At 39.4% G+C, this 25,482-nt stretch overlaps 12 protein-coding genes across 12 annotated transcripts; 10 read left to right on the top strand and 2 right to left on the bottom strand.

Annotated features, from left to right (window-relative positions):
- Nucleotides 1–114: 114 nt before the first annotated feature.
- IMA1 (oligo-1,6-glucosidase IMA1) lies at nucleotides 115–1,884 on the top strand (the record flags this gene model as incomplete). The annotated part of the gene is made up of 1 exon (XM_033910724.1): nucleotides 115–1,884. The coding sequence occupies one exon, from the start codon at nucleotides 115–117 to the stop codon at nucleotides 1,882–1,884; it is 1,770 nt and encodes a 589-aa protein (XP_033766615.1).
- A 2,370-nt stretch (nucleotides 1,885–4,254) lies between these two features.
- Nucleotides 4,255–5,382, top strand: BIO2 (biotin synthase; the record flags this gene model as incomplete). The annotated part of the gene is made up of 1 exon (XM_033910723.1): nucleotides 4,255–5,382. The coding sequence occupies one exon, from the start codon at nucleotides 4,255–4,257 to the stop codon at nucleotides 5,380–5,382; it is 1,128 nt and encodes a 375-aa protein (XP_033766614.1).
- Nucleotides 5,383–6,048: 666 nt separating this feature from the next.
- On the top strand, nucleotides 6,049–7,350 carry ZUO1 (zuotin; the record flags this gene model as incomplete). Its single annotated transcript, XM_033910722.1, has 1 exon — nucleotides 6,049–7,350. One exon carries the CDS (start codon nucleotides 6,049–6,051, stop codon nucleotides 7,348–7,350), a length of 1,302 nt encoding a protein of 433 aa, XP_033766613.1.
- A 265-nt stretch (nucleotides 7,351–7,615) lies between these two features.
- ERV29 lies at nucleotides 7,616–8,548 on the top strand (the record flags this gene model as incomplete). The annotated part of the gene is made up of 1 exon (XM_033910721.1): nucleotides 7,616–8,548. One exon carries the CDS (start codon nucleotides 7,616–7,618, stop codon nucleotides 8,546–8,548), a length of 933 nt encoding a protein of 310 aa, XP_033766612.1.
- A 632-nt stretch (nucleotides 8,549–9,180) lies between these two features.
- On the top strand, nucleotides 9,181–10,206 carry UPA1 (putative methyltransferase; the record flags this gene model as incomplete). Its single annotated transcript, XM_033910720.1, has 1 exon — nucleotides 9,181–10,206. One exon carries the CDS (start codon nucleotides 9,181–9,183, stop codon nucleotides 10,204–10,206), a length of 1,026 nt encoding a protein of 341 aa, XP_033766611.1.
- Nucleotides 10,207–10,493: 287 nt separating this feature from the next.
- BGL2 (glucan 1,3-beta-glucosidase) lies at nucleotides 10,494–11,435 on the top strand (the record flags this gene model as incomplete). Its single annotated transcript, XM_033910719.1, has 1 exon — nucleotides 10,494–11,435. The coding sequence occupies one exon, from the start codon at nucleotides 10,494–10,496 to the stop codon at nucleotides 11,433–11,435; it is 942 nt and encodes a 313-aa protein (XP_033766610.1).
- A 551-nt stretch (nucleotides 11,436–11,986) lies between these two features.
- YOR1 (ATP-binding cassette transporter YOR1) lies at nucleotides 11,987–16,417 on the bottom strand (the record flags this gene model as incomplete). The annotated part of the gene is made up of 1 exon (XM_033910718.1): nucleotides 11,987–16,417. The coding sequence occupies one exon, from the start codon at nucleotides 16,415–16,417 to the stop codon at nucleotides 11,987–11,989; it is 4,431 nt and encodes a 1,476-aa protein (XP_033766609.1).
- A 1,103-nt stretch (nucleotides 16,418–17,520) lies between these two features.
- On the top strand, nucleotides 17,521–18,336 carry PXR1 (telomerase inhibitor; the record flags this gene model as incomplete). Its single annotated transcript, XM_033910717.1, has 1 exon — nucleotides 17,521–18,336. The coding sequence occupies one exon, from the start codon at nucleotides 17,521–17,523 to the stop codon at nucleotides 18,334–18,336; it is 816 nt and encodes a 271-aa protein (XP_033766608.1).
- A 955-nt stretch (nucleotides 18,337–19,291) lies between these two features.
- SCW4 (putative family 17 glucosidase) lies at nucleotides 19,292–20,455 on the top strand (the record flags this gene model as incomplete). Its single annotated transcript, XM_033910716.1, has 1 exon — nucleotides 19,292–20,455. The coding sequence occupies one exon, from the start codon at nucleotides 19,292–19,294 to the stop codon at nucleotides 20,453–20,455; it is 1,164 nt and encodes a 387-aa protein (XP_033766607.1).
- A 328-nt stretch (nucleotides 20,456–20,783) lies between these two features.
- On the bottom strand, nucleotides 20,784–22,517 carry CWC22 (U2-type spliceosomal complex subunit CWC22; the record flags this gene model as incomplete). The annotated part of the gene is made up of 1 exon (XM_033910715.1): nucleotides 20,784–22,517. One exon carries the CDS (start codon nucleotides 22,515–22,517, stop codon nucleotides 20,784–20,786), a length of 1,734 nt encoding a protein of 577 aa, XP_033766606.1.
- A 170-nt stretch (nucleotides 22,518–22,687) lies between these two features.
- CAB4 (putative pantetheine-phosphate adenylyltransferase) lies at nucleotides 22,688–23,581 on the top strand (the record flags this gene model as incomplete). Its single annotated transcript, XM_033910714.1, has 1 exon — nucleotides 22,688–23,581. The coding sequence occupies one exon, from the start codon at nucleotides 22,688–22,690 to the stop codon at nucleotides 23,579–23,581; it is 894 nt and encodes a 297-aa protein (XP_033766605.1).
- A 190-nt stretch (nucleotides 23,582–23,771) lies between these two features.
- Nucleotides 23,772–25,430, top strand: RNH70 (Rnh70p; the record flags this gene model as incomplete). Its single annotated transcript, XM_033910713.1, has 1 exon — nucleotides 23,772–25,430. One exon carries the CDS (start codon nucleotides 23,772–23,774, stop codon nucleotides 25,428–25,430), a length of 1,659 nt encoding a protein of 552 aa, XP_033766604.1.
- Between the last annotated feature and the right edge of the window lie 52 nt (nucleotides 25,431–25,482).

The raw sequence follows: 25,482 nt of genomic DNA, 5'->3' as shown, positions 1-25,482 counted from the left end.
GAAGTAATTGATGAGACATCGTTTTCGTGGTAGAAGTGGTATTTCAAACTTTTCAGTACCAGCTTTGAACAAGCAACATACGAACAAAGCTTTCTAAGTTAAAAACTTCCCTTAATGACTATTTCTTCTGCGCACCCAGAAACAGAACCTAAGTGGTGGAAAGAGGCCACCATCTATCAGATTTACCCAGCAAGTTTCAAAGACTCCAACAACGATGGATGGGGTGACATGAAGGGTATTGCCTCCAAGTTGGAGTACATCAAAGAGCTTGGCGCCGATGCCATTTGGATCTCGCCATTCTACGACTCGCCACAAGATGACATGGGTTACGACATTGCCAACTACGAGAAAGTGTGGCCAACCTACGGTACCAATGAGGACTGCTTTGCCCTGATCGAAAAGACACACAAGCTTGGTATGAAGTTCATCACCGACTTGGTCATCAACCACTGCTCCAGCGAGCATGAATGGTTTAAGGAAAGCAGATCCTCAAAGACCAACCCAAAACGTGACTGGTTCTTCTGGAGACCTCCTAAGGGCTACGACGCTGAAGGCAAGCCAATTCCTCCAAACAACTGGAAGTCCTATTTTGGCGGTTCCGCATGGACGTTCGATGAGAAGACGCAAGAATTTTACTTGCGTTTGTTTTGTTCTACTCAGCCTGATCTCAACTGGGAAAGTGAAGAGTGTAGAAAGGCAATCTACGAAAGTGCTGTTGGATATTGGTTGGACCATGGTGTTGACGGTTTCAGAATCGATGTGGGAAGCTTGTATTCCAAGGTAGTCGGTTTACCAGATGCTCCTGTTGTTGATAAAAGCTCGACCTGGCAATCAAGTGATCCATACACCTTGAATGGTCCACGTATTCACGAGTTCCATCAAGAAATGAACAAGTTTATCAGAGACAGAGTTAAGGATGGCAGAGAGATTATGACGGTTGGTGAAATGCAACATGCCTCCGACGAAACCAAGAAACTGTACACGAGTGCTTCAAGACACGAGCTTGGTGAGTTGTTCAACTTCTCTCATACTGATGTTGGGACATCTCCCTTATTCCGTTACAATTTAGTCCCATTTGAGTTGAAGGATTGGAAGGTTGCCCTTGCAGAGCTTTTCAGATACATCAACGGGACAGACTGTTGGTCAACAATTTATCTGGAAAACCACGACCAACCTCGTTCTATCACGAGATTTGGTGACGATTCTTCAAAGAATCGTGTAATTTCTGGTAAGTTATTGTCTGTGTTATTAAGTGCTTTGACCGGTACTCTGTATGTGTACCAAGGGCAAGAGTTGGGCCAAATCAATTTCAAGAACTGGCCTGTTCAAAAGTACGAGGACGTTGAAATCAGAAACAACTACAAGGCAATCAAGGAGGAGCATGGGGAAAACTCAGAGGAGATGAAGAAGTTTTTAGAAGCCATTGCCCTTATCTCCAGAGACCATGCCAGAACACCTATGCAGTGGTCGCGTGAAGAGCCAAATGCCGGATTTTCTGGTCCTAATGCCAAGCCATGGTTTTACTTGAACGAGTCTTTCAGAGAAGGTATTAACGTCGAAGATGAGGTCAAGGACCCCAGCTCAGTTTTGAACTTCTGGAAGGAGGCTTTGAAGTTTAGAAAAGCGCACAAGGACATTACTGTGTACGGCTATGATTTTGAGTTCATTGATATGGACAACAAAAAGCTATTTAGCTTCACTAAGAAGTACGACAACAAATCATTGTTTGCTGCTTTGAACTTTAGCTCTGATGCTATAGACTTTACGATTCCAAACGATAACTCGTCGTTTAAGTTAGAGTTTGGGAACTACCCAAAGAAGGAAGTAGATGCATCTTCCAGAACATTGAAGCCATGGGAAGGAAGAATCTACATCAGCGAATGAGAAACTTCAAAAAAAATAATAATGAAAATGCACGAAGAAACCCTACAAAAGTTTACTTTTTTATTTGTTTTAGCTAGCTTTATGTACACATCAACATAGTTTTTTTATGCTATATGTTTCTATGATGATGATGGAAGAGTCGATTTTGAACTGAAATGAAATCTTGTAGTGCACCAAAGATACTTAATTTTTGGTAACATCCATGATTCAGAAGTCCGAGAGCCAAAATTCCATTGACAGAGACTAGACATCGAAGGTTGTTTGTTCAGAACCTCTTGATTTTCATTGAACAGTCCGAAGATGACGCACTAATTCAGAACTTTTGAAAAGAGGACTCAGAAGTTAGAAATGGAAACGAGAACATCCAGGTTTATAACGGAAACTTTTAACCCATTGGTTAGGAAAGTGAAGAATTCTCTTTCTTTTGTCAAGTGGAACGAGGGAAGAATACTGTGCGCTTGAACTCCAGAAAGGCGCAAATCGAATAATAGCATTCGAAAACTATGACACTGCCACTAGTCCTAATGAATAATGAGATGGTAACTCTATTCTATCGACCTAAACCTAATTTTCACCCCCAAAAGGTCGTTTAATATAAACTAGTCGTCGACGGGAAAAACAAATAGCGGAAGAAGGTTTGCGAAAATCGGAACCAACTTGATCAAACAGAAGTAGCTGTTAAAAATATGCTTTCGTGATGCTTTGCATAGGGTCAATAAGAACATATCGTACCGCATGTCATAGTGTTAACAGAAAATACATCAAATATCACTAACCATACCTCCAGTGTTGAGGATACTCAGATTTACCTGCTTTAGCTACGTTGCCATTTTCCTTGAAAGGTAGGCTATTTTCTGGTGCAGTTAGCATCACTTGCTCGGATACTTAATAATAAACACAAAACATCTTGATTACTAAAGTCTCTCGATAAAGACGCTTGGTATGTGAGAAGATGGGAGTGTGTAGTTCAGTCTACTCGCCAATTCGATACGAAATAGCACTTATTACGGATAATCACTATTCTTAGTGGCCTACTGCTCTGATAGCTTTTATTATGGAAGGGAAATGTTTAAATTGTCTCATACCAATGGATTTTCTGATGCCTTTAGGGGCTATTGTTCTTGTTTGTACGTTTTCCTTACACATGCATCTATATCGGCTGTAGCGGTTTGACTTTTTCTTTAGTACAAAAACAAAATGTCATAATTCAATCAATTGCTTTAGAAAAATATGATCCGGTTTCATATTTTTTTAATGTTTCACTGACTTAGTTAGAGCGTATGTGACCTAGCAGCTCATCACGAAAACAGCAAAGCACTACCATCCACGGAGTTGGGCTTTGACTAATAACAAAAGATTCTATGTATAACGTTATTCGGTAAATCATCAACTGCTACTTTCATCCCAAAGTAGGCAGCTGTGGAGAGCGGTCCCAAAAATAGTATATGGACAACAGCTTTTCAAGCGACTTTATGTTAGACTCGAGAAGATACTTGCTCATCTCGCGTCAATTGAGGAATGAGAACCCTGAAAGCTCGTAAAATTGCGTGCCCTCCCTCTTGGGATTCGTACTATTTGTATTCTGCACTTACTGCTGCATCTCCAAGAAAAATATCATGGTTTGAAACTATTCTTTCTTGCAAGAAGTTATGGTTGCTATGCAAACTGCTAAATAATCAACATCACAAGGCCTAGGGAGTCAGAGGTGGTTATTGATAGCTCGCTTTTTCTCACAAGCTAATGCAGAATCATTTTGACAGTATACTAGCAAAGCAAGCGAATAAGAAACGCCCAACATAATATGCTTGTCGCGCATAACTTTTTGAGCAAAACGAATTCATATCATATAGTATGTATGGAATATCTACGCAATATTTCTTGGCCTCTAGAAAAGGCCACTACGCAAATCTCATTCATCGATACTGTTCTCTGCGCTTTTCTCGTAACAAGTCGTGGATGGGCGTGTTGGCTGGCAAAAGGTAGTCATATCGAGATGACTCGCAGATGATGTCGCGCGTCTCCTTCGAAGCCACTTTGCCGGCATATGATAATCAAAAAAAAAGTTGTTGAAAAGTGCGAAGCATTAGAACCGTCCCTGTCACGCTGGCATTCACAGAGATTTCACGTGGGGGTCGATGCCTGGGGAAAATCCGCTACGTTGCTGCCTAATCTTTATTTACAGGCTATGTAGTTCGTTGACTACTCTGCTAAATTTTATATTTTCCATTTCTTCTCTTAAGTAGATCTTGTATAAAAAGGGAAAACTTTTTTTGCTTCCAGACCTGCTGAAAATTTTTCAGATCTTGCTCTTCTCGTAGTGGTCTTCTGTGAATAGCTAACCTAGCAGATTATTTTTAATTCTACAGCAGTATGATGTCAACTATCTGCCGTCACTTCTCTACCGCTAGACCGGCCCTTACTAAATATGCAACCAATGCCGCAATTAAATCGGCAACTGCATCCTCAGAAGCTAGTCCTTTGGGTGCTCTACAATATGCATTGTCGTTAGAAGAACCAAAACATTCGTGGACAAAATCGCAATTGAAAGAAATTTATCACACCCCACTGCTTGAGCTTACTCATGCAGCACAACTGCAGCACAGAAAATGGCACGATCCAACCAAAGTACAACTGTGCACATTGATGAACATCAAATCTGGTGGTTGTTCTGAAGACTGTAAGTACTGTGCGCAGTCTTCGAGAAACGATACCGGGCTAAAGGCTGAGAAAATGGTTAAAGTGGATGAAGTGATCAAAGAGGCAGAAGAGGCTAAGAAGAATGGATCGACCAGATTTTGCCTGGGTGCTGCATGGAGAGACATGAAAGGTCGTAAATCAGCCATGAAAAGAATTCAGGAAATGGTCACAAAAGTGAATGATATGGGGCTAGAAACATGTGTTACTTTGGGTATGGTTGATCAAGACCAGGCAAAGCAATTGAAAGATGCAGGTTTGACCGCGTACAACCATAACATCGACACTTCCAGAGAGCACTACAGTAAGGTCATCACCACGAGAACCTACGACGATAGATTACAGACCATTAAGAACGTCCAAGAATCCGGAATAAAAGCCTGTACCGGTGGTATCTTGGGTCTTGGTGAAAGCGAAGACGACCACATTGGATTCATTTACACATTATCCAATATGTCCCCTCATCCTGAGTCCCTACCAATCAATAGACTTGTTGCCATCAAGGGGACTCCAATGGCCGAGGAACTTGCCGACCCAAAGAGTAAGAAGTTGCAATTCGATGAAATTTTGAGAACCATCGCAACAGCGAGAATTGTCATGCCAAAAGCTATTATAAGACTTGCTGCTGGTCGTTATACAATGAAAGAAACAGAGCAATTCGTCTGTTTCATGGCCGGTTGTAACAGTATCTTCACCGGTAAGAAAATGCTTACAACCATGTGTAACGGTTGGGATGAAGACAAGGCAATGTTGGCTAAATGGGGATTGCAACCTATGGAAGCGTTCAAGTACGACAGATCTTAAACGTAGGGGCATGTGGATAACTCTACGATTTTACTGACCGTACTTTCCTCGCTTATTTATTAAGAAAACCTATATATATATATTTACCTATTTATTTCGCCATCGATAGCTGGCATTTTATCTCTTATGCATCCGATTTCTAACATTATATCCCATCACGCATATAATCTTTGCTGTAGTGAAGATGATTACCAGATAGCGATTTTCATTTAAAGTTTGATTTTTGCAGAATTTTTTATCAAGTCAAAATAATATTGACCAAAAAAGCCACAATCGAAACGTTTGTTTCTTCCATTTCGGGAAGAACCTAACTAAATATTAACATTTATTGAGAGCAACATGAAATCGACTATAAATGCTGAGATTCCTGAAAATTATCTGTTTGGAGAAAAAACTTTACATATAAATTAACTAGGAATAAATATAAAGAAATCGCCAGTCATAAAGTTATAATTCTGACTTTTTGATGTCATTAATGGACATGGTACTCTTAATATAAATGTGCAAAATTATTACCCGCCATTAAGAATTTTTTTTTTTCGATGAAATTTTGCACAGTGTCAGAATTTTTTTTTTCAACTATTCATATAGAAAGTTTTATTAGAATTTTCTAGCTCAGGCTGTCAGAATTTTCACTTTGCCCGACACATACCACCAAGAACTACGATGTTTTCTTTACCAACCCTAACCTCAGACATCACTGTTGAAGTCAACAGTTCTGCTACCAAGACCCCTTTCGTCCGCCGTCCGGTCGAACCAGTTGGTAAGTTCTTTTTGCAACATGCTCAAAGAACTTTGAGAAACCACACCTGGTCTGAATTCGAAAGAATTGAAGCTGAAAAGAACGTCACAACTGTTGATGAATCAAATGTTGACCCAGATGAATTGTTATTCGACACTGAATTGGCCGATGAAGATCTATTAACTCACGATGCTAGAGACTGGAAAACCGCCGATTTGTACGCTGCTATGGGTTTGTCTAAGCTACGTTTCAGAGCTACTGAAAGTCAAATCATCAAGGCTCACAGAAAACAAGTCGTCAAGTACCATCCAGACAAGCAATCTGCTGCTGGTGGTAGTTTGGATCAAGATGGCTTCTTCAAGATTATTCAAAAGGCTTTTGAAACTTTAACTGATTCCAACAAGAGGGCTCAATACGACTCATGTGACTTCGTTGCTGATGTCCTTCCACCAAAGAAGGGTACTGATTATGACTTCTACGAAGCTTGGGGTCCTGTTTTCGAAGCTGAAGCTCGTTTCTCCAAGAAAACTCCTGCTCCACCTCTAGGTAACAAGGATTCTTCCAAGAAGGAAGTCGAACAATTCTATGCTTTCTGGCACAGATTTGATTCTTGGAGAACTTTTGAATTCTTGGACGAAGATGTCCCAGACGACTCTTCCAACAGAGACCACAAGCGTTACATTGAGAGAAAGAACAAGGCCGCAAGAGACAAGAAAAAAACCGCTGACAATGCTAGATTGGTCAAACTTGTCGAAAGAGCTGTCAGCGAAGATCCTCGTATCAAATTGTTCAAAGAAGAAGAGAAGAAGGAAAAGGAAAGAAAAAAATGGGAAAGAGAAGCCGGTGCCAGAGCTGAAGCTGAAGCTAAGGCCAAGGCCGAGGCTGAAGCCAAGGCTAAGGCTGAATCTGAAGCCAAGGCCAACGCCTCTGCTAAAGCTGACAAAAAGAAGGCTAAGGAAGCTGCCAAGGCTGCTAAGAAGAAGAACAAGAGAACTATTCGTAACTCCGCCAAGGAAGTCGACTACTTTGGTGATGCTGACAAGGCCACCACCATTGACGAGCAAATTGGTTTGATCGTTGACAGTTTGAATGATGAAGAGTTAGTGTCCACTGCTGATAAGATCAAGGCCAATGCTGCTGGTGCCAAGGAAGCTTTGAAAGAATCTGCAAATGCTGTTGTCGATTCTGGCAAACTGCCATCCAGTTTGTTGTCTTACTTCGTCTGAATACCGTAAGAAATAGAATAGAATATATATGGATGTATACGAATATTATAAAGAACTTCGCTGTTATTTCTATCATAAAAATGGGCTCGGGTAACAGTTCCTTCTTTGGGTATTTCTGGAAAAATGAAAGAAGAGGGAATAATGAGAAGGGCGAAAAATAAAGGACACCTTTGATCTTTCGTTAAAGGTGTCCTCTTTTACTTTACAATAGCTGACAATTACCACGACTCAAAAGAAGTGAAATCAAAACTGAAAGGATAGATCAATGTCTTACAGAGGACCTACTGGAAATTTTGGCGGTATGCCAATGTCATCATCGCAAGGACCATACTCTGGTGGTGCGCAATTTAGATCAAATCAGAACCAATCCTCTTCCGGCATCTTAAAACAATGGAAGCACTCTTTTGAAAAGTTTGCCTCCAGGATTGAGGGACTTACTGACAACGCAATTGTTTATAAATTGAAGCCTTACATTCCAAGCTTGTCAAGATTTTTCATTGTGGCCACCTTTTATGAGGATTCGTTTAGGATCCTATCACAGTGGTCGGATCAAATTTTTTATCTGAATAAGTGGAAACACTATCCATACTTCTTTGTCGTTGTGTTCCTTGTGATTGTTACAATTTCCATGTTGATTGGTGCCAGTTTGTTGGTTTTGAGAAAGCAAACCAATTATGCCACCGGTGTGTTGTGTGCTTGCGTTATTTCTCAAGCCTTAGTCTATGGGTTGTTTACGGGTTCATCATTTGTGTTAAGAAACTTCAGTGTTATTGGTGGGTTATTGATTGCATTCAGCGATTCCATTGTTCAAAACAAGACAACGTTCGGTATGCTTCCTGAATTAAACAGCAAAAACGACAAAGCAAAGGGTTACCTATTGTTTGCCGGTAGAATTTTAATTGTTTTAATGTTTATCGCCTTCACATTCAGTAAATCATGGTTTACTGTTGTTTTGACCATTATCGGCACAATATGTTTTGCCATTGGTTACAAGACAAAATTTGCATCCATTATGTTAGGTTTGATCTTGACTTTTTACAATATCACTCTAAACAATTACTGGTTTTATAACAATACTAAGAGAGATTTCTTGAAGTATGAGTTTTACCAGAACTTAAGCATCATTGGTGGCCTATTATTAGTTACTAATACTGGCGCTGGTGAATTATCTGTTGATGAAAAGAAGAAGATTTACTAGATTTTAAGGGAAACCTTTCTTTATGTCTCTTTTGTTCACTTATCCTCTATACGTTCTGTTTCGTTTATGTTCTGCTGTGATCGCTTTCAATACCCTGCTGGCTCACGTATATACTTTTCTTACTGTCATATTTATATAAAAGATTTCTTTTTGTATAGGCGCAATTAACGAAATTTGATCGATCCCAAGTTGGCTTTTGTACTTTCGCCCTTAGTCATTGTGGCTATGATGCAGGTCACTTCTGGAGCACCATGGGGTGACTTTATTCATTGTCATTCGTCTTGATGAGAACGTTTCGGTAGTTCGTAGGTATGTCTTACACTGTTGCTGCCCAATTAAAACAAATAAATCAGAGAAATGCTATTGACAGAACATTGCCTCTTCTATCTTTTCAAGCAGTACTTTGAGGTTACTGTAGGCGATTTTCAAAATCTAATAGTTTCTAAATAAATAGCTCTTTAGCAGCTGTTGTTAGCCGCAATAATTGGCACACCCAAACATGTTCTTTGAAATTTTTTCCATCTCATCGCTGAAAAAATACCAGATTGAAACTGAGATATTAAGTAGAAGGGCTAATTGACGTCAATAATACCGGAACACTTATGAAAAGAGGTCTATTGTAATAGAAGAAGATGACAGTAAAACATAAATCCGAAAATGTCAAGAACGAAGAGAGGGCGGCCAAAAAGGCAAAGCGAGGCCTGCTGAAACTAAAAAATATCATGGATGTAGAATCCGATGTGATCAAATATTCGATATGCATACCGACAACTGTTATCAACAATTGCAATAATTTGGAACAAGTCACTTTTGCTGTATATCAAATAGCTAGGACAGCTGTTTTGTTCAATGTTCAAGAAATCATAGTCCTAGACCTGTCACAGGATGAAAAGCACGAAAAAAAATCAAGGTCAAAGAAAACTATCTCAGATTGTTTACTACTTGCTACTCTATTACAATATTTTGTGACACCTCCAAATTTACTGGATACTACATTCAAGAAGAAAAACAGGTTATATTTAAAGTGTGCATCTACCTTCCCGCCATTACGGCAGCTGCCTTTTATGAATGAATCCGCCGAACAACCATACACGGAAGGTTTATCCATTACACAAGAAACCTCAGAGGGAAAAGCAGATAAAAATTTAACAAATTTGGTGTACATAGGAAAAGACCAAATTATTACATTATCGAATCAAAATATCCCCAAAACTGTACGTGTAACGGTTGATACGAAGCGGAAAGAGGTAGTTTCAGCGAGAGATGCTTACAAAGGAAAGCCGCTCGGCTACCATGTTCGAATGGCAAATACTCTAAATGAAGTGTCCGAAGGTTACACAAAGATCGTTTGGGCCAACAGCGGTGACTTCCACTACGACGAGGAATTGTCGAAGTACCACAAGGCAGAAACAAAGCTACCATACATCACAAAGATAAAAAAAAGTTCAGCATCAGAAACAGCCTGCAGCATCCTGCTTATCTTTGGGAAATGGGACCATTTAAAGCGTTGCTTCAGGAGATCCGACTTAGAATCTTCTGCTTTGCACCATTACTTTTCAGGCCAACTGCAATTCCCTGGTACTGTATTGCAGGGAAATATACCAGTCCAAGATAGCCTACCGATAGCTCTTACCATGCTCCAGCACTGGGCCAGTTGAAATAAGTAGCGATTAATAGCTGACTACTATTTATGTTATATAATCATCGCTGTCTACGAACATGCAGTTCTATTTTTAGTAAAAGAAACGTTAAAATTTTTCTTTCAGTTTTTCGCCCTGAAAAAAAGAAAAATGTCACGAAGAAAGCAAGAGAGTATTTGTTTATTTTGATTTTAGCTGCCTCCTTATAAAGAAAACCTTTCCTTATTCGCAATTTGGCTTCTTCCTGTCTCTTCAACTTGAGTTTATTGAGATAGACAACCAACAAAAAAAGAAAACGGTCAAAGATGCGTTTCTCTACTACACTCGCTACTGCAGCTACTGCGCTATTTTTCACAGCTTCCCAAGTTTCAGCTATTGGTGAATTAGCTTTCAACTTGGGTGTTAAGAACAACGATGGTACTTGTAAGTCCACTTCCGACTACGAAACTGAATTACAAGCCCTAAAGAGCTACACTTCCACCGTCAAAGTTTACGCTGCCTCAGATTGTAACACTTTGCAAAATTTGGGTCCTGCTGCTGAGGCTGAGGGATTTACCATCTTTGTTGGTGTTTGGCCAACAGACGATAGTCATTACGCTGCTGAAAAGGCTGCTTTGCAAACCTATTTGCCAAAAATTAAAGAATCCACTGTTGCTGGTTTCTTGGTTGGTTCCGAAGCCTTATACCGTGACGATTTGACTGCTTCCGAACTATCTGATAAAATCAACGATGTCCGTAGTGTCGTGGCTGACATTTCCGATTCTGATGGAAAGTCTTATTCTGGTAAGCAAGTCGGTACCGTCGATTCCTGGAATGTTTTGGTTGCCGGTTACAATTCTGCCGTTATTGAAGCTTCCGATTTTGTTATGGCTAACGCTTTCTCTTATTGGCAAGGTCAAACCATGCAAAATGCCTCTTACTCATTCTTTGATGACATTATGCAAGCTTTACAAGTTATTCAATCCACTAAAGGTTCCACTGATATTACCTTCTGGGTTGGTGAGACCGGTTGGCCAACCGATGGTACCAACTTTGAAAGTTCTTACCCATCTGTTGACAACGCTAAACAATTCTGGAAAGAAGGTATCTGTTCTATGAGAGCTTGGGGTGTTAACGTTATTGTCTTTGAAGCCTTTGATGAAGATTGGAAGCCAAACACCTCTGGTACCTCTGATGTCGAAAAGCACTGGGGTGTTTTTACTTCAAGTGACAATTTGAAATACTCTTTGGACTGTGACTTTTCATGAACGCTTTAAAAATAATCTTTAAACAAGAAAAGTCTTTTCCTTCTATTTAAGTGAAGAGTAAGCAAAGAAAACGAACAAAAAAATTGGCCCTTCTCTTCTTCCTTATTTAGACTTTATTTTATCTTTCACTTCTTTTACGTATTTGAAATTTCCTTCGGTTTTAGGATTTTCACTTCTAAGTTTTCTATTTATGCCTTCCGTTTTTTAAATTCGTTTCTCGTGTATACTTTATTCAGTAACAAGACATCCCAATAAGTTCTTTAGATGTCTTATGGAAATAATGTATGAATATATTTCTAAAATAAGAAGGACTCATCAAAGCCAAAGCCATTATGCAGTGTTCCTTATAAAAATATATATATATAATTAAATGTTCTTTTTCTGAGTTCTGAGTATACAGTATCGTATGCGATTATTTCTATCTATGGCACATTACATGACTCTCTTATAAGTCATTATTAGTGAGTTTTCTTTTTTAGTACTATTTTGTAACCGCCGGCAATATGAAAATAAATAAGAGGCAAAAAATACCATGCAACAAATAATATAAATTAAGTTCGGTTCTCGAAATCATTTTCAACAATACCAGATCTAGAACACATGCTTCTGAAAATACTATTTTCTTGAGTAAACAATGTCCGTGGTGTATCGAATTCTGCAACTTCACCCTTTTCTAGGACAAGAATACGATCATAGTTTACAATGGTCTTTAGTCTGTGGGCAATACACAAAATCGTACAGTCTCCAAATTCCTCCACAATACGTGTTTGAATTTTACCATCGGTTTCGTAGTCCACTGAGGATGTAGCCTCATCCAAAATCAATATTTTCGATTGGCGGACCAAAGCTCTTGTTAATGCTAATAGTTGTCTCTCACCTAAAGAGAAATTTGAACCTTCTTCTTCCACTGCTTGATCTAAATGAAACTTATGCATTTTACCATGGGTACCATTTTCATCAGGTTTTTGTAATCTTACTTCCGGTAAATCATTCTTGGCAATAGCACCACCTCTCACTAATGCATCCCATAATTCATCATCTTTACGTTCATTAAATGGATCTAAATTCTTGCGAATCGTACCCCTAAATAATACTGGATCTTGTGGGATTATGGCTAATTTTCTTCTTAAATCAAAGAGTCCCAGCTGACTTATATCAACATCGTCAATTAAAATCTTACCGGCGGCCAGTTCATTCAATCTGTACAGGGCACTCATAATAGTAGACTTACCGGCACCAGTACGACCACAGATACCAATTTTTTCTCCACTCTTAATACTCAAATTAAGGCTTTTTAGAACGATAGGTAGACCAGGTCTATAAGCGAAATCAACATTTTCAAAAATAATTTCGCCCTTTGAAGGCCATGACTCCGGAGGCGTCATTTCTGGCTTTCGATAAGAACCCTCTAAGGGTAGTTCAGTTGCATACGTTACCAATCTTTCGGCACTATTCATATCATTCTCTGTTTGCGTCATTGCCCTTAAAATAGTATTTAATAGGCCAGGCAATTGCAATACATAAGTCAGCAAAACACCTACCGAAGCTGCAGAAATGGGGAAAGCCCTCGTAACACATAATAACGTAATAATTAGTGCAAATGCGATAGCAACCATATCAAGGAAAATACCTACCCATCTTTGCAGGACAACAACAAGATATCCGGCCTCGTTCATTTTGTTAATCAAAAAATCTGATTTTGCCAAAAATCTTTCCTGACTTCGATATGCTTTAATTGTATCCATACCACCCAAGACTTCATTTAGATTATTGTAAACGAAAGAACGTTGAACAGCTTCAAGCCTTTTGATTTCTCTACCGGAACTCTGATAATGGTCAGCAATTAAAACAAAGATGATCAAAAGAAAGGGAATTGCGATAGCAAACCACGGCAAGTAAACAATACACATGACACAAACACCTACAATATTAGCAAATTGAGATGTCATTAATCGTAAACTTTCAGTTAACTCATTGTCCAAGCTATCCGTGTCTTTCGTGAATCTGTTCAAAATACGTCCCAAAGGTGTGGTATCTATGTATGACATCGGTGTGTGTAAAATTCTTTTCACAGCCCTCAAATTTAGCCATTTCGATGCCATAATACCCATCGCGCAAAGAATTGTGAACTGACCATTCATAAATATGAAGGCAGCAAACACAAAGAAAGAGTAAAGACCCATGTAAAAACTGGGTGACCTGTTCTTGAATTTATTCTCAGTCCAATAAGATAACCAAACGGAAGAAAAAAGTGAGCAAAATGTGGTCCCAACAACTAAAATTGCATATAGTGGTAGCGCGATGAAACCCCACTTACCTACTGCAGCTTTAACGTATTCCCGATAAACTTTCAGACCGATGCTGTTAACTGCTCTTTCTTCTTTACTGCTAGTATGGCCGTCCACTAAAACTTTATTACTGTTTGCAGTTTGTGACGTTTGAGTAGTTTTTTTTTTCAATTCAGTCAATTCCTTCACCTCTTTTTCATATTTTATTTGCCCCAATTCATCAGCAATCACCTCTTCCTGTTCTTCATCCTCCTTCTCAGAATTTTGAGAAGAGAATTGTAAAAGATTTATTAAAGTTTGGTTACGGGCTTTTAGCTCGTCAACAGTACCAATATCAACTTGACCATCAGTACCCAAAACAATGACTCTAGAAGCTCTTTCAATCAGAGACAGTTGGTGTGTAGCCAAAATTCTTGTTTTGTTAGCAAGTATGCCGGTTAGACATTCATCCATAATGTGTTTACCAACACGAGAATCGACAGCACTTAAGACGTCGTCGAAAAGGTAAATATCCTTCTTTTTATAAACGGACCTAGCTAAATTGATACGTGCCTTTTGACCGCCAGATAAGGTAATACCACGTTCACCAATTTCGGTCATATCACCGGCCGGTAAAATATCCAAATCAGCTTTCAAAGAACAAACACGAACAACTTCATCATACTTCTCTTTATTGAACGGTGAGCCAAATATAATATTATCTCTTACGGACGCATTTTGAATCCATGGATAACCGCACATTAATAAGTCGCCATTGACTTCGATCTTACCATCAGTCTTTCTCATTGATCCTGCCATCGCATTCAATAGTGAAGATTTACCAGTACCAATAGGGCCCGTAATCATAATAAATTCGCCCTTCTTAATATCGAAGTTCAAATCCTTGAAACCCTTAAAGGAAGTTTTTCCTAAATCTTCCGGGCCATCTCTTTCTTTCAACATATTGTCCAATCTTTTCGCCTTATTGGTACTTGCAGATGGCTTACCCCATGTGTCCTTACGCTTTTTTTTGTTCTTTTTACTTTCATCTTTAGCTTCTCCCTTTGCTTCTTCAATAGCATCATTTAATTCATAATCCTCCCACTCAAATGAGCAATGTGTCATCTTTAGTGCCAATTTTGAATCGAAGCCAGGGGAGGGTTTCATTTCAATCATCTGATTTGGATCATCTTCCGGGGCCTCCAATAGGCTCTGTAAACGACCCAATCCAATGATCATGTCAATACCAGTACCAATAGCAATAGGTAAGAAAAACATTTGCAAACTCAGGACCTGAAATAAAGACAAGGAGGCAAAGATGTTACCAGGTTGTCTACCCGCATTATTAACCTTGTACATTGCTAGGAATGTAACCAATGACGCAATACTGGGCAAAGACATGGCCATGGCAATCAAGAAATTCCTTGATAGTTGCATTTTTCTAACTTTAGAAATCTCTTTGGTTCTGATATCCTGAATATTTTTCTCATATGCATCCTCCCATGTATAATACTTGATCATTTTAATATTGTTCAGCACTTCTCTCATCATGGTCACCCTAGCATCAGTGAAGATGTTTGCAGCAATTCTAAAGCCCAGAATTAACTTAAATGCGAACAAAGAAATGAAAAACCCACCGAAAAAGATACCAATCCCAACTAAGGCAATGGGACCAAGGTTAACGATCAATAGAACAATACAAATGGCCAAGATCGCTGGGAACCCAGCCAAAAATGGTTGAAAAGACAAGGCAAATTCAATTCTAGCCAAGTCTGTTGTTACAAAGGAGGTCACTTTACCGTTGGGGAAACAGTGTCTCGCATAATTAGATGCATTGAACATTTTCTTCATGGCTGCTTTAGTAAGGATAGACTTGGCTTGCACACCGGTCAGTTGGGATGTATGAAAGAAATGATTGAAGGTTAATCCGTTAACGAACATCATTAAACATGCGCCAATAGCGTAGCCGATACCTTTATTAACATGCATATTATGAAAAATTGCCTTTTCTTCAACAAATTCAATTAGTCTCTTGGTAATCATGGGGTTGAAACCAGATGTACAATTGGCGAGAACCGCAAACACTACTGAGATGAAGTACTGTTTCTTAAAAGTAAATAATAGAGCTTTTAGAACAGTATGATTTGGGAGCTTTGCATTTTCCATAATCTCTTCCTCTGTAGCTTCTGGATGTCCTTTACGGTATTTCTTCCTCGTTTTCTCAAAATAGTAAATCATGTTTTTTTCAAAATTCTCGTAAAGAGTCTCTATGGACATCCTTGGATCCATCTTAAAGAGATCGTTTGGCTGAATTGTCCTCTTATAACCAACTCGCAGAATCGGTAGGACCCACCAAAAAAACATATTAGAAACAATATTCGTATGGAACAGAGGATATATCTTCCTCTCGTCATCGGTTTGTGGTACTTCGGGCATTTTCTTGGAATGTAAGAATGAAAACAGACGTTTCTGAGGGAAAATATCAGACTCAGTCACTTTTTCAATATCATCGCTATTCAAGTAGGTTTGAGGCTTGTTTTTATCCACGATATATTCACCTGTTGGTAGCAAAGATTTGTCATCCCAAGAAGACGATGTATCTTTATCAACATCTGTGCTTATATCTGAAGAGGCGGAAATCTTGGGAGATAGTACGTTTTGACCTTTGCTTTCGTGCTCCGTCTCCGAAACTGCATCCTCCACAGTAACAGTCATAATGGTTTGTAGCAACGACTTTTTTTTTTTTTTTTTGAAATATAATAACAGAAAATTTTCTTCCTTATGCTTGTGTGGAACTACTCAAAGGGCTCTTATAAGGAGAAACAGGTATGAAATGCGTCTTCTTGTCGTTGTGCAGCGCAAAAAAAATATACACGCGAAGAGCTGTTTTACCTCCGTATTTATACTAACTGAAACAAAAATAGTTCAGTGACACCTTCGCTGGCTGCCTCTGACAGATGTGTAATACCTATATATGTATCGTAACCATCTAAGGGACAGCAGATCGATTTGTAGGAAAAGTATTGCCACCTTTCTTGGCTTTTTCCATTTCCACGGGTGCTAAACCATGTCCGTCATATTCCCGGCCAAATTTCCGGCTATCTCCACGGAACCACGCGTCATCTTCATACTATAAGTACTGCCGGAGCTTAGAACAAAAAGCACAGAACAAAAAAAAATGTGCCATTTCCGCCTCGCGGTGAGGAGGAAAAATGAAAGCGCTTATCGCAAGAGTTTTGTAGCGGATAGTGGATAAAGATGCAATAATTAAAGTAGGCATGTATTAAAAACTGAGCATGCATCTCGCTTGCACTAAAAGTAACTGCGTGATATAAGGTGGCACCAACTCTCTCTTTCCCCCTTCTATCGGATTTGTGCAACCAGGAGGGATGCCAATGACGGCTATAGCGGGAGAAAGACAGACACTCTCGCGACCCTTTGCCCCTTGCGGTTAGTCATGTAGATATACTGCATACAGGACTGTGCCGTTCAAGGATACCTTCTTACAGTACTGTTATCCTTTTCTTTTTTTTTTTTTTGGTTTTGTTTGCTTCTTCTGCTCTCTTGTGTTAATTCTATTTTTGTAAGTGGCAAGTGATTCATCGGTTGATTGACAGATTAGCCGCCGGCGGGAGGATCTTTTCTCTCTCATCGTTGTCTTCTTACAATCACAATACAACCGGGTAAGAGCCAGGAGAAAAAAAGAAAAAGAAAAAGGAAAAAAAAAAAATATTGAAAAATTTTGTCTTGAATGAAGCGATGAGATGATGGCTTAATAGCAAAATATAGGCAGGGTACACCATTAGGCAAGAAGTAGAATGGGTTTAGCAGCTACAAGAACCAAGCAGCGGTTTGGTTTAGACCCGAGAAATACTGCATGGAGTAATGATACGTCGAGATTCGGGCACCAATTTCTAGAGAAATTCGGATGGAAACCCGGAATGGGTCTTGGCCTGTCCCCCATGAATTCACAGACTTCACATATCAAAGTGTCGATTAAAGACGACAACGTTGGGCTGGGTGCTAAATTAAAACGTAAGGAGAAAAAAGACGAGTTTGATAATGGTGAATGCGCTGGGCTTGATGTCTTTCAAAGAATTCTTGGTAGGTTGAACGGAAAGGAAAGCAAAATATCGGAGGAATTGGACACGCAGAGGAAGCAAAAGATTATTGACGGAAAATGGGGTATCCATTTTGTCAAGGGAGAAGTTTTGGCAAGCACGTGGGATCCAAAAACTCACAAGCTAAGAAATTACTCCAATGCGAAGAAACGAGAGAGAGAGGGAGACGACAGCGGAGATGAAGATGACAACGAAATAGAAGATGAAGAAAGTGATAAGAAGAAGCACAAGAAACATAAAAAGCACAAGAAAGACAAGAAAAAAGACAAGAAAAACAAGAAAGACAAGAAGGAACACAAGAAGCACAAGAAGGAAGAGAAGAAGTTGAAAAAGGAAAAGAGGGCGAAAGAGACAAAAAGGACGTCGAAATTGAAATCTAGTGAATCTGCATCCAATATTCCCGATGCGGTAAACACGAGATTATCGGTGCGCTCCAAATGGATCAAACAAAAGAGGGCTGCGTTGATGGATTCCAAGGCATTGAATGAGATCTTCATGATAACAAACGACTAAACATTCCATTGCGTTTCATTGTGTGACCAGCTGGCCAGTCTGCACGCGCAGCAAGATATATAGAGTGGGGAAAAATTCTTCCCAAATACCAAAGAGAAAAAAAAATAAAAATGAAAAGATTCTGTGCCAACGTATTGCATACTGCAACGAGTTTTACATACATAATTAAACTAATAAGCAATATTATAAATATTTATTGACACTATCGTGCCACGCACTGCTGCTCCTTCAAAACCTCCAACTTTCGTACGCGAGTATGATGGAGAATAATACGGTGTGTGGAAGCGCAATATTGCTAACGTCTCCAAAACCCTCCATAAAGCCGCTGCATGAGTGATAAACGGGCCCAATTCGTATCAGTGTAACCAAATCCATCAATTAATGTTCAATCGAGCTCGTTAACTCCCGATTAGGAAAGACCCCAGATGCCTAGCCCGGCCTGATCGAGACACGTCCACAAACGATCCTGCACGTAACGTTTCCCAGAGGGTTTTTGTATTTGTAGGCACCATTTTTCGCGCGACACTCTGCTGCAATAGGATCTCCACTCAGAAGCAGGCGCAACGCACCTTTTTCCCTTTTCGTTTAGCCTCTCCAAATGGGGAAAATAGGCACATGATTTCATTTCACGCGCATTTTTTTCAGATTTTTTCCCTTGCGGTGCTGTTTCAAAAACGGCACCGTTGTTTTTGTTTTTTTTTCTGTTTTTCTCCCATTCCTCGAGGAAAAGATCTCTGTTTTATAAAACTAGTGCATTGGCAATAGATTTGTATTCCTTATCTTTTTACATATTGTGTTCTTTCTGGTAGTCGTTTTAGTTCTCGTATTCTTTTTTTGGTAGTGTTCACACAAAAGGTCCAGCTAGATATCTAACTAAATCCAACTAAGTCACTCTTTTACATCTACAGTCGTTTTATATACTAGCCAGCCATACTAAAAAGCCAACTCGAAAAACATGCGTCTCTCTAACTTAATCGCTTCTGCCTCTCTTTTATCTGCTACTGCTCTTGCTGCTCCTGCTAACCATGGACACAAGGACAAGCGTGCTGTGATCACTACTACCGTTCAAAAACAAACCACCATTATTGTTAACGGTGCCGCTCCAACCCAAGTTGCTGCTTTGGAAGAAAATGCTGTTGTCAACTCTGCTCCAGCTGCCGCTACCAGTACAACTTCGGCTGCTGCTCCAGTAGCTACCACTGCTGCTTCCACTTCTGATGTCAAGTCGCAAGTTTCTGCTGCCGCATCTCCAGCCTCCAGCTCTGCTGCTGCTTCTACTCTATCTTCCTCTTCCTCCCAAGCTTCTTCTTCTTCTAGCTCTTCCAGTGAAGACGTCAGCAGCTTCGCCTCTGGTGTCAGAGGTATCACTTATACCCCATACGAGTCCAGCGGTGCTTGTAAATCCGCCTCTGAAGTAGCTTCCGATTTGGCTCAATTGACTGACTTCCCAGTCATCAGATTGTACGGTACCGACTGTAACCAAGTTGAAAACGTTTTCAAAGCTAAAGCTTCGAACCAAAAAGTTTTCTTAGGCGTTTACTACGTTGACCAAATCCAAGATGGTGTTGACACCATCAAGTCCGCTGTTGAATCTTACGGTTCTTGGGACGATGTTACCACTGTTTCCATTGGTAACGAATTGGTTAACGGTAACCAAGCCACCCCATCTCAGGTCGGTCAATACATCGACTCTGGTAGATCTGCCTTGAAGGCTGCCGGCTACACCGGTCCAGTTGTTTCTGTTGATACCTTCATTGCTGTCATCAACAACCCAGAATTGTGTGACTACTCCGACTACATGGCTGTTAATGCCCATGCTTATTTTGACAAGAACACAGTCGCCCAAGACTCCGGTAAATGGTTACTAGACCAAATCCAAAGAGTCTGGACCGCCTGTGATGGTAAGAAGAATGTTGTTATCACTGAGTCTGGTTGGCCATCAAAGGGTGAAACCTACGGTGTTGCCGTCCCATCCAAGGAAAATCAAAAGGACGCTGTCTCCGCCATCACCAGCTCATGTGGTGCTGATACCTTCTTATTCACTGCCTTCAACGACTACTGGAAGGCCGACGGTGCTTACGGTGTTGAAAAATACTGGGGTATTTTATCCAATGAATAAGTCCACTCAATTGTAAAAAAAATTCTTAATTTAAAAAATGATACCCAATATTTTTAACTTTAAATTAAGGTTTCGATAATCTTCTTTTTCTTTATTATATCAAAGGACTGCTTTCTTGTCTGTATTCGCTAATCCTTTTTTTTTTTCATTGTCCTATTTTAGTTCGTTTATGGCCTCTTTTGTGTTTTTGTATATTTGTCTAAATACGGAAATACGAGTTTTCATTTTATTTATTCTGTTTTATTTTCTTTTGGCTAATAGCATGTTCGGTTCTATGTAAGTATTTACAATTACATGTGTAACGTTGGCCGCTGTGTCGGTGGGGCCCTCACCTATTTCGTTGCCTTCTTGCAGGTGGGGTCCTGGATCTGTTACGACAGTTTCTCGGACCTCTCGGTGGAGTTCTGGATCTAGCACGTTTTCTTCTCGCCACTGGCAATGGTGATCTCGATCTACTATGTTCCCTGGTATCCTCTTGTAAAAATAATCTGGATTCGTGAATTTTTGGCCCTTGTGATGGTTGTGACTCTCTAGCATTCTTTCTTAATTTCTCAAGTTCCTCCTCCTGTTTCAGCCTTTTCTCTTCTTCCTCTGCATCCTCAATTTCTTGAATGATTGTCAACCGGCTTCTCATCTCCTCTGTCAATAGACCCAGTCCTATGGCTGTAAAAAAATTTATGGAGTATCTTATATGATCGGCATCTCCTTTCAGCGGGAACATTCCATCAAGCTTGCTGGAATTCAGCCTTGATTGCAATTCATCTAGTCCCAGTTCATTAACGAGCTCTTGAAATAAAAATTTGATGAAAATTCTTCCTTGGGGACACGATTCCTCCTCAGTTAACTTAATTATTGTAAGACAATTCATTGGAAGAAATTCGTAAGATATCAAATGTCCCCAAAACTTACCCAAGATTCGCAGTTGGTCGGTTTCATAATCTTCGATATCCTGCGTGTAATTTTGCTCAAAAGTTTCATTGTAGGCTGTCTGCCAACTTTTGTGAAAAGTGATCATACGTTCAGATAAAATAGAATAAAATTTAGAAAATGTAGATTCCTGTAAACCGGATTTGATAATTATGTCTACCACGCTTTTTTTCAAATTGTTTGCAATCTTTAATTTTAACAATTTGTGAGCCGCTTCGTCACCTGACAATGAACTTTTCAAAACCAAATAAATCTTCTTTTTAAACTCGACATCAGCGGCAGAAGTCATATCATGAATTTTCAATTGCTTGTTACTACCTTCATTTGTGTCGGGTTCATTATTTATCAGGAGTTTCTGTCGTAGCGTATTGAATATATTGGTCATTTCATCAAAATTCACACATTTTTCAAAATTTCCAAGTTCTTCGTTGACTTCATCCTCATCATTTATAATATAGGAGTGTGTATTAACTGTATAACTAGTTGGGGTCAATACAAGCAGAGCTTGGGACTCAGATTTATAATTTTTTTGCCTTATTTCAAACAATCCCTCTAACGACTCACGCAACATTCTGGGCAACTCCTGCGTTTGTAAAAGGTATCTTAATTTCTCCCAAATCATATCGTGTGTTTTCTTACTAACATGTGCCAGTTTCCAGCCACATGTTTTCATCACGGCAATGACCAGTTGCAAGGAATTCTTCTCAAGGAGTAGCAACAGAATCTGTAAGATCACAATTTCATGTATCACATCATAAAGAAACAAAATGGACAAAAATTTAAGGATATTTTCACATGACACATAATCTTTGTGGTTGAATTGCTTCACGAACGTTAGTATTAATTCTTTTGCTAAAGTTTCACCAATCTCTGGAATGTCGGAATTTAGCAAAGTAATCAAAGCGGATAAAGCAGGAAGTAGCCGGTTATTCTGTTTCTTGAGAGTAAAATCCACAACATTTTTACAAACAATGCTGCGGCCAAGAACTATATTGGCTTGAAATAAGCCTTTATAAGATTCCTGCAAGTTGTCCATTGTTAAATTGGATATTATAGATGAAACGTGCGACTTTATCATTTCCCAGTTTTCTCTCTGAATTTTCATGTCTTCATCCTGTTCGGTGGAAGTAGACATGCTGATTTGTAGCCTTTATATTCTCTTTTATTGCTTTCCTTCTTGCGGTGCAGTAGTCGATATCAGTGTTATATAATTTTTCAAGAGTACGTAATGGAAAAAGATAAAAATAAGGACCGTAATAAAAGAGAGATAATTGAACCTAAAAACCCAAAGAAAGGCAGCATAAGATGGTTGAGGAAAGTTCCAGGGTTCTGATTGTTCTCCCTTATACACCGCCAAGCGCTACTTTACAGAGAATCATAGGACAAACTATTCCGCTCTTGAGGGAATGTCAAAGTCAACTAGACATCGTGGTTATACCTGAATTCAAAACCTCATTCCAGTTGGATTCTGCTCTAGGGAAGATGTACAGTGTCACCAGAGATGTCTTTTTGAGCTATGGGATGATCAATACCGGGATCAACATTATATTCAACAATAGCCATTTCGTCGAGAGTAATTTGCAATGGAAAGTGGTTTTATTGCCACAGGAAACCACGTTCGAGACTTGGAAGCTAGAGCTAGGACGCGAACAATACCGCAGTTTAGAACATTATGCACTACACGATAATATTATGGAGGAGATAAAAGGTCCTAAGGATGCTAATAAATTTCATGTAACCGCATTGGGCGGAACGTTTGACCACATTCACGATGGACATAAGATATTGTTGAGCGTATCTACCTTCATTACGTCACAAAGGTTAATCTGCGGGATTACGTGCGATGAACTCTTGCACAACAAGAAATACAAGGAGTTGATTGAGCCTTATGATACAAGATGTAGACATGTACATCAATTCATCAAGCTATTGAAGCCAGACATCTCCGTAGAACTAGTCCCCTTAAGAGACGTGTGCGGGCCCACCGGGAAAGTACCTGAGATAGAATGTTTAGTTGTGAGCAGGGAAACCGTCAGTGGGGCAGAGACTGTGAATAAGACTAGGATTGAAAAGGGCATGAGCCCATTGGCAGTACATGTAGTTAATGTGCTTGGAGGAAGGGAGGAAGACGGCTGGAGCGAGAAGTTGAGCAGCACAGAAATCAGACGCCTTCTTCAGTCCTCTATTTCCTCGAACTAGCCGTTGGTCACTTTGCGAATCCCCTGCGTATAAACATATTTTTATATATTTTATTGTTGTAGTTCACTATTATTACATTATTGTTAATATTTTATAAGTGGCGCGAGAACACAATAGAAAGGAAAGAAAGATTTTTACTCGATGGCAACACCAAGGAAGGATACAGTAAAAGACTACACTTAGGTAAAACATGCAAGTAGAAGGACCTGACGCTAATTTCGTAAGTGGTCTGGCTTTGGGATCAAAGAAAAGAAGGTTATCCAAGGCTTCTGTTCAAGAAGACGATCATGAAGATGTGCTAATGGAAATGAAAAAGAATAAGAAGAAAAAAAAGGCAAAGCCCATGACATGCACATTGCAAAAGACTGCCGTTGAAAAAGGTATCGGTGTAAAGGATGTGAGGGACATGACGCAATACTTGTTACAGGCTGAAAACAACTCTCCCAAATGGATAGATATCTGTAACAGGTCAAGTTTACAAAAAATGATAGTTCTGTTCATTCCAGGTTTACAACCAAATGATTTCGAGAACGGCAAGAACGCCTTTAATGAAATCAGCGATGACAACTTCAAATACGTCCCTGGGGAAATTGCCTCCAAATTCCATACTTTTCCCGTGGTGGCACCAGGTTCCAAGATGACGCTATTTTCACCATACAATTCATTCATTAATGTTGGATTGTCCAAAGTGGAAAAAATGAATAGATTGAAGGAGTTACAAAAGAAGAAAAAAATTACTATTAACGATTTGGTTCTATCCGAACAACAGTTAGTGGCAAACGATTACCCACTGGATTATGAGGACGCCAATGATGCAGACTGGGTACAGACCACTGAGTTTACTCACGATGGCTCGCACATCTTCGCACTGGACTGTGAAATGTGCCTTTCGGAACAGGGTTTGGTTCTGACTAGGATTTCTCTAGTAAATTTTGATAACGAGGTCATCTATGAGGAGTTGGTAAAGCCAGATGTCCCCATAGTGGACTACTTGACACGCTACAGTGGTATAACTGAAGAGAAATTAGCCCTTGGTGCCAAGAAAACATTGGCAGAAGTACAAAAAGATCTACTGAAGTTAATAAGTCGTTCTGATATTTTGATCGGGCATTCGTTACAAAATGACTTAAAGGTCATGAAGTTGAAACACCCATTGATCGTGGATACAGCTATTATATATCACCATAAAGCTGGTGATCCCTTCAAGCCGAGTTTAAAATACTTAAGCGAAGCCTTTTTAAATAAAAGCATCCAAAACGGTGAACATGATTCTGTTGAAGATGCAAGGGCTTGTCTCGAATTAACAAAACTTAAAATCTTGAATGGGTTAGCATTTGGGATAGGTATCAATACGGAGAATTTGTTCACTAAATTGCATCGTTTTGAAGTGAAAACCATGCTTCTCAATGATATGATTATTAGAGACCATACCGAGGACGATTCTAAGGGCCAGTTAATCCGTTGTGTTGAAGATAATGAGACATGGACGCACATTCACGAGAACCTAAATAAAGATGTTAAGCTTATTGTGGGGAGATTGAAGAACTTGGAGAGGTCACGTAATTATAATAAAAAGCCACGGAAGGGGACTGATTCGTTGGATGCATTCACGGTTCTTCAAAGTATAGGACAAAATCTAACGCAATTATACGAGAATGCTACACCAGGTACCATGATTTTGGTCATGTCAGGTACAGGCGATACAAGACCATGGAACAATCTTTCCACCGAGTTAGAGTTTATTCAAGATAAGAAAGAAAGATTGGAAAAAAGACGTGAAAGGGAATGTGAAATAGTAGAAGCCATAAAGATGGCTCGAGATGGTGTAGCATCCTTTATTGTAAAATAATTCTGTGTATATACATATATAGATATATATATATATAAATAAATATGCATAT

Source organism: Saccharomyces paradoxus, chromosome VII, assembly GCF_002079055.1.
Source record: "Saccharomyces paradoxus chromosome VII, complete sequence".
In the NCBI taxonomy this organism is placed as follows: Eukaryota; Fungi; Ascomycota; class Saccharomycetes; order Saccharomycetales; family Saccharomycetaceae; genus Saccharomyces; species Saccharomyces paradoxus.
This window is presented reverse-complemented; position numbering and strand designations above follow the sequence as displayed.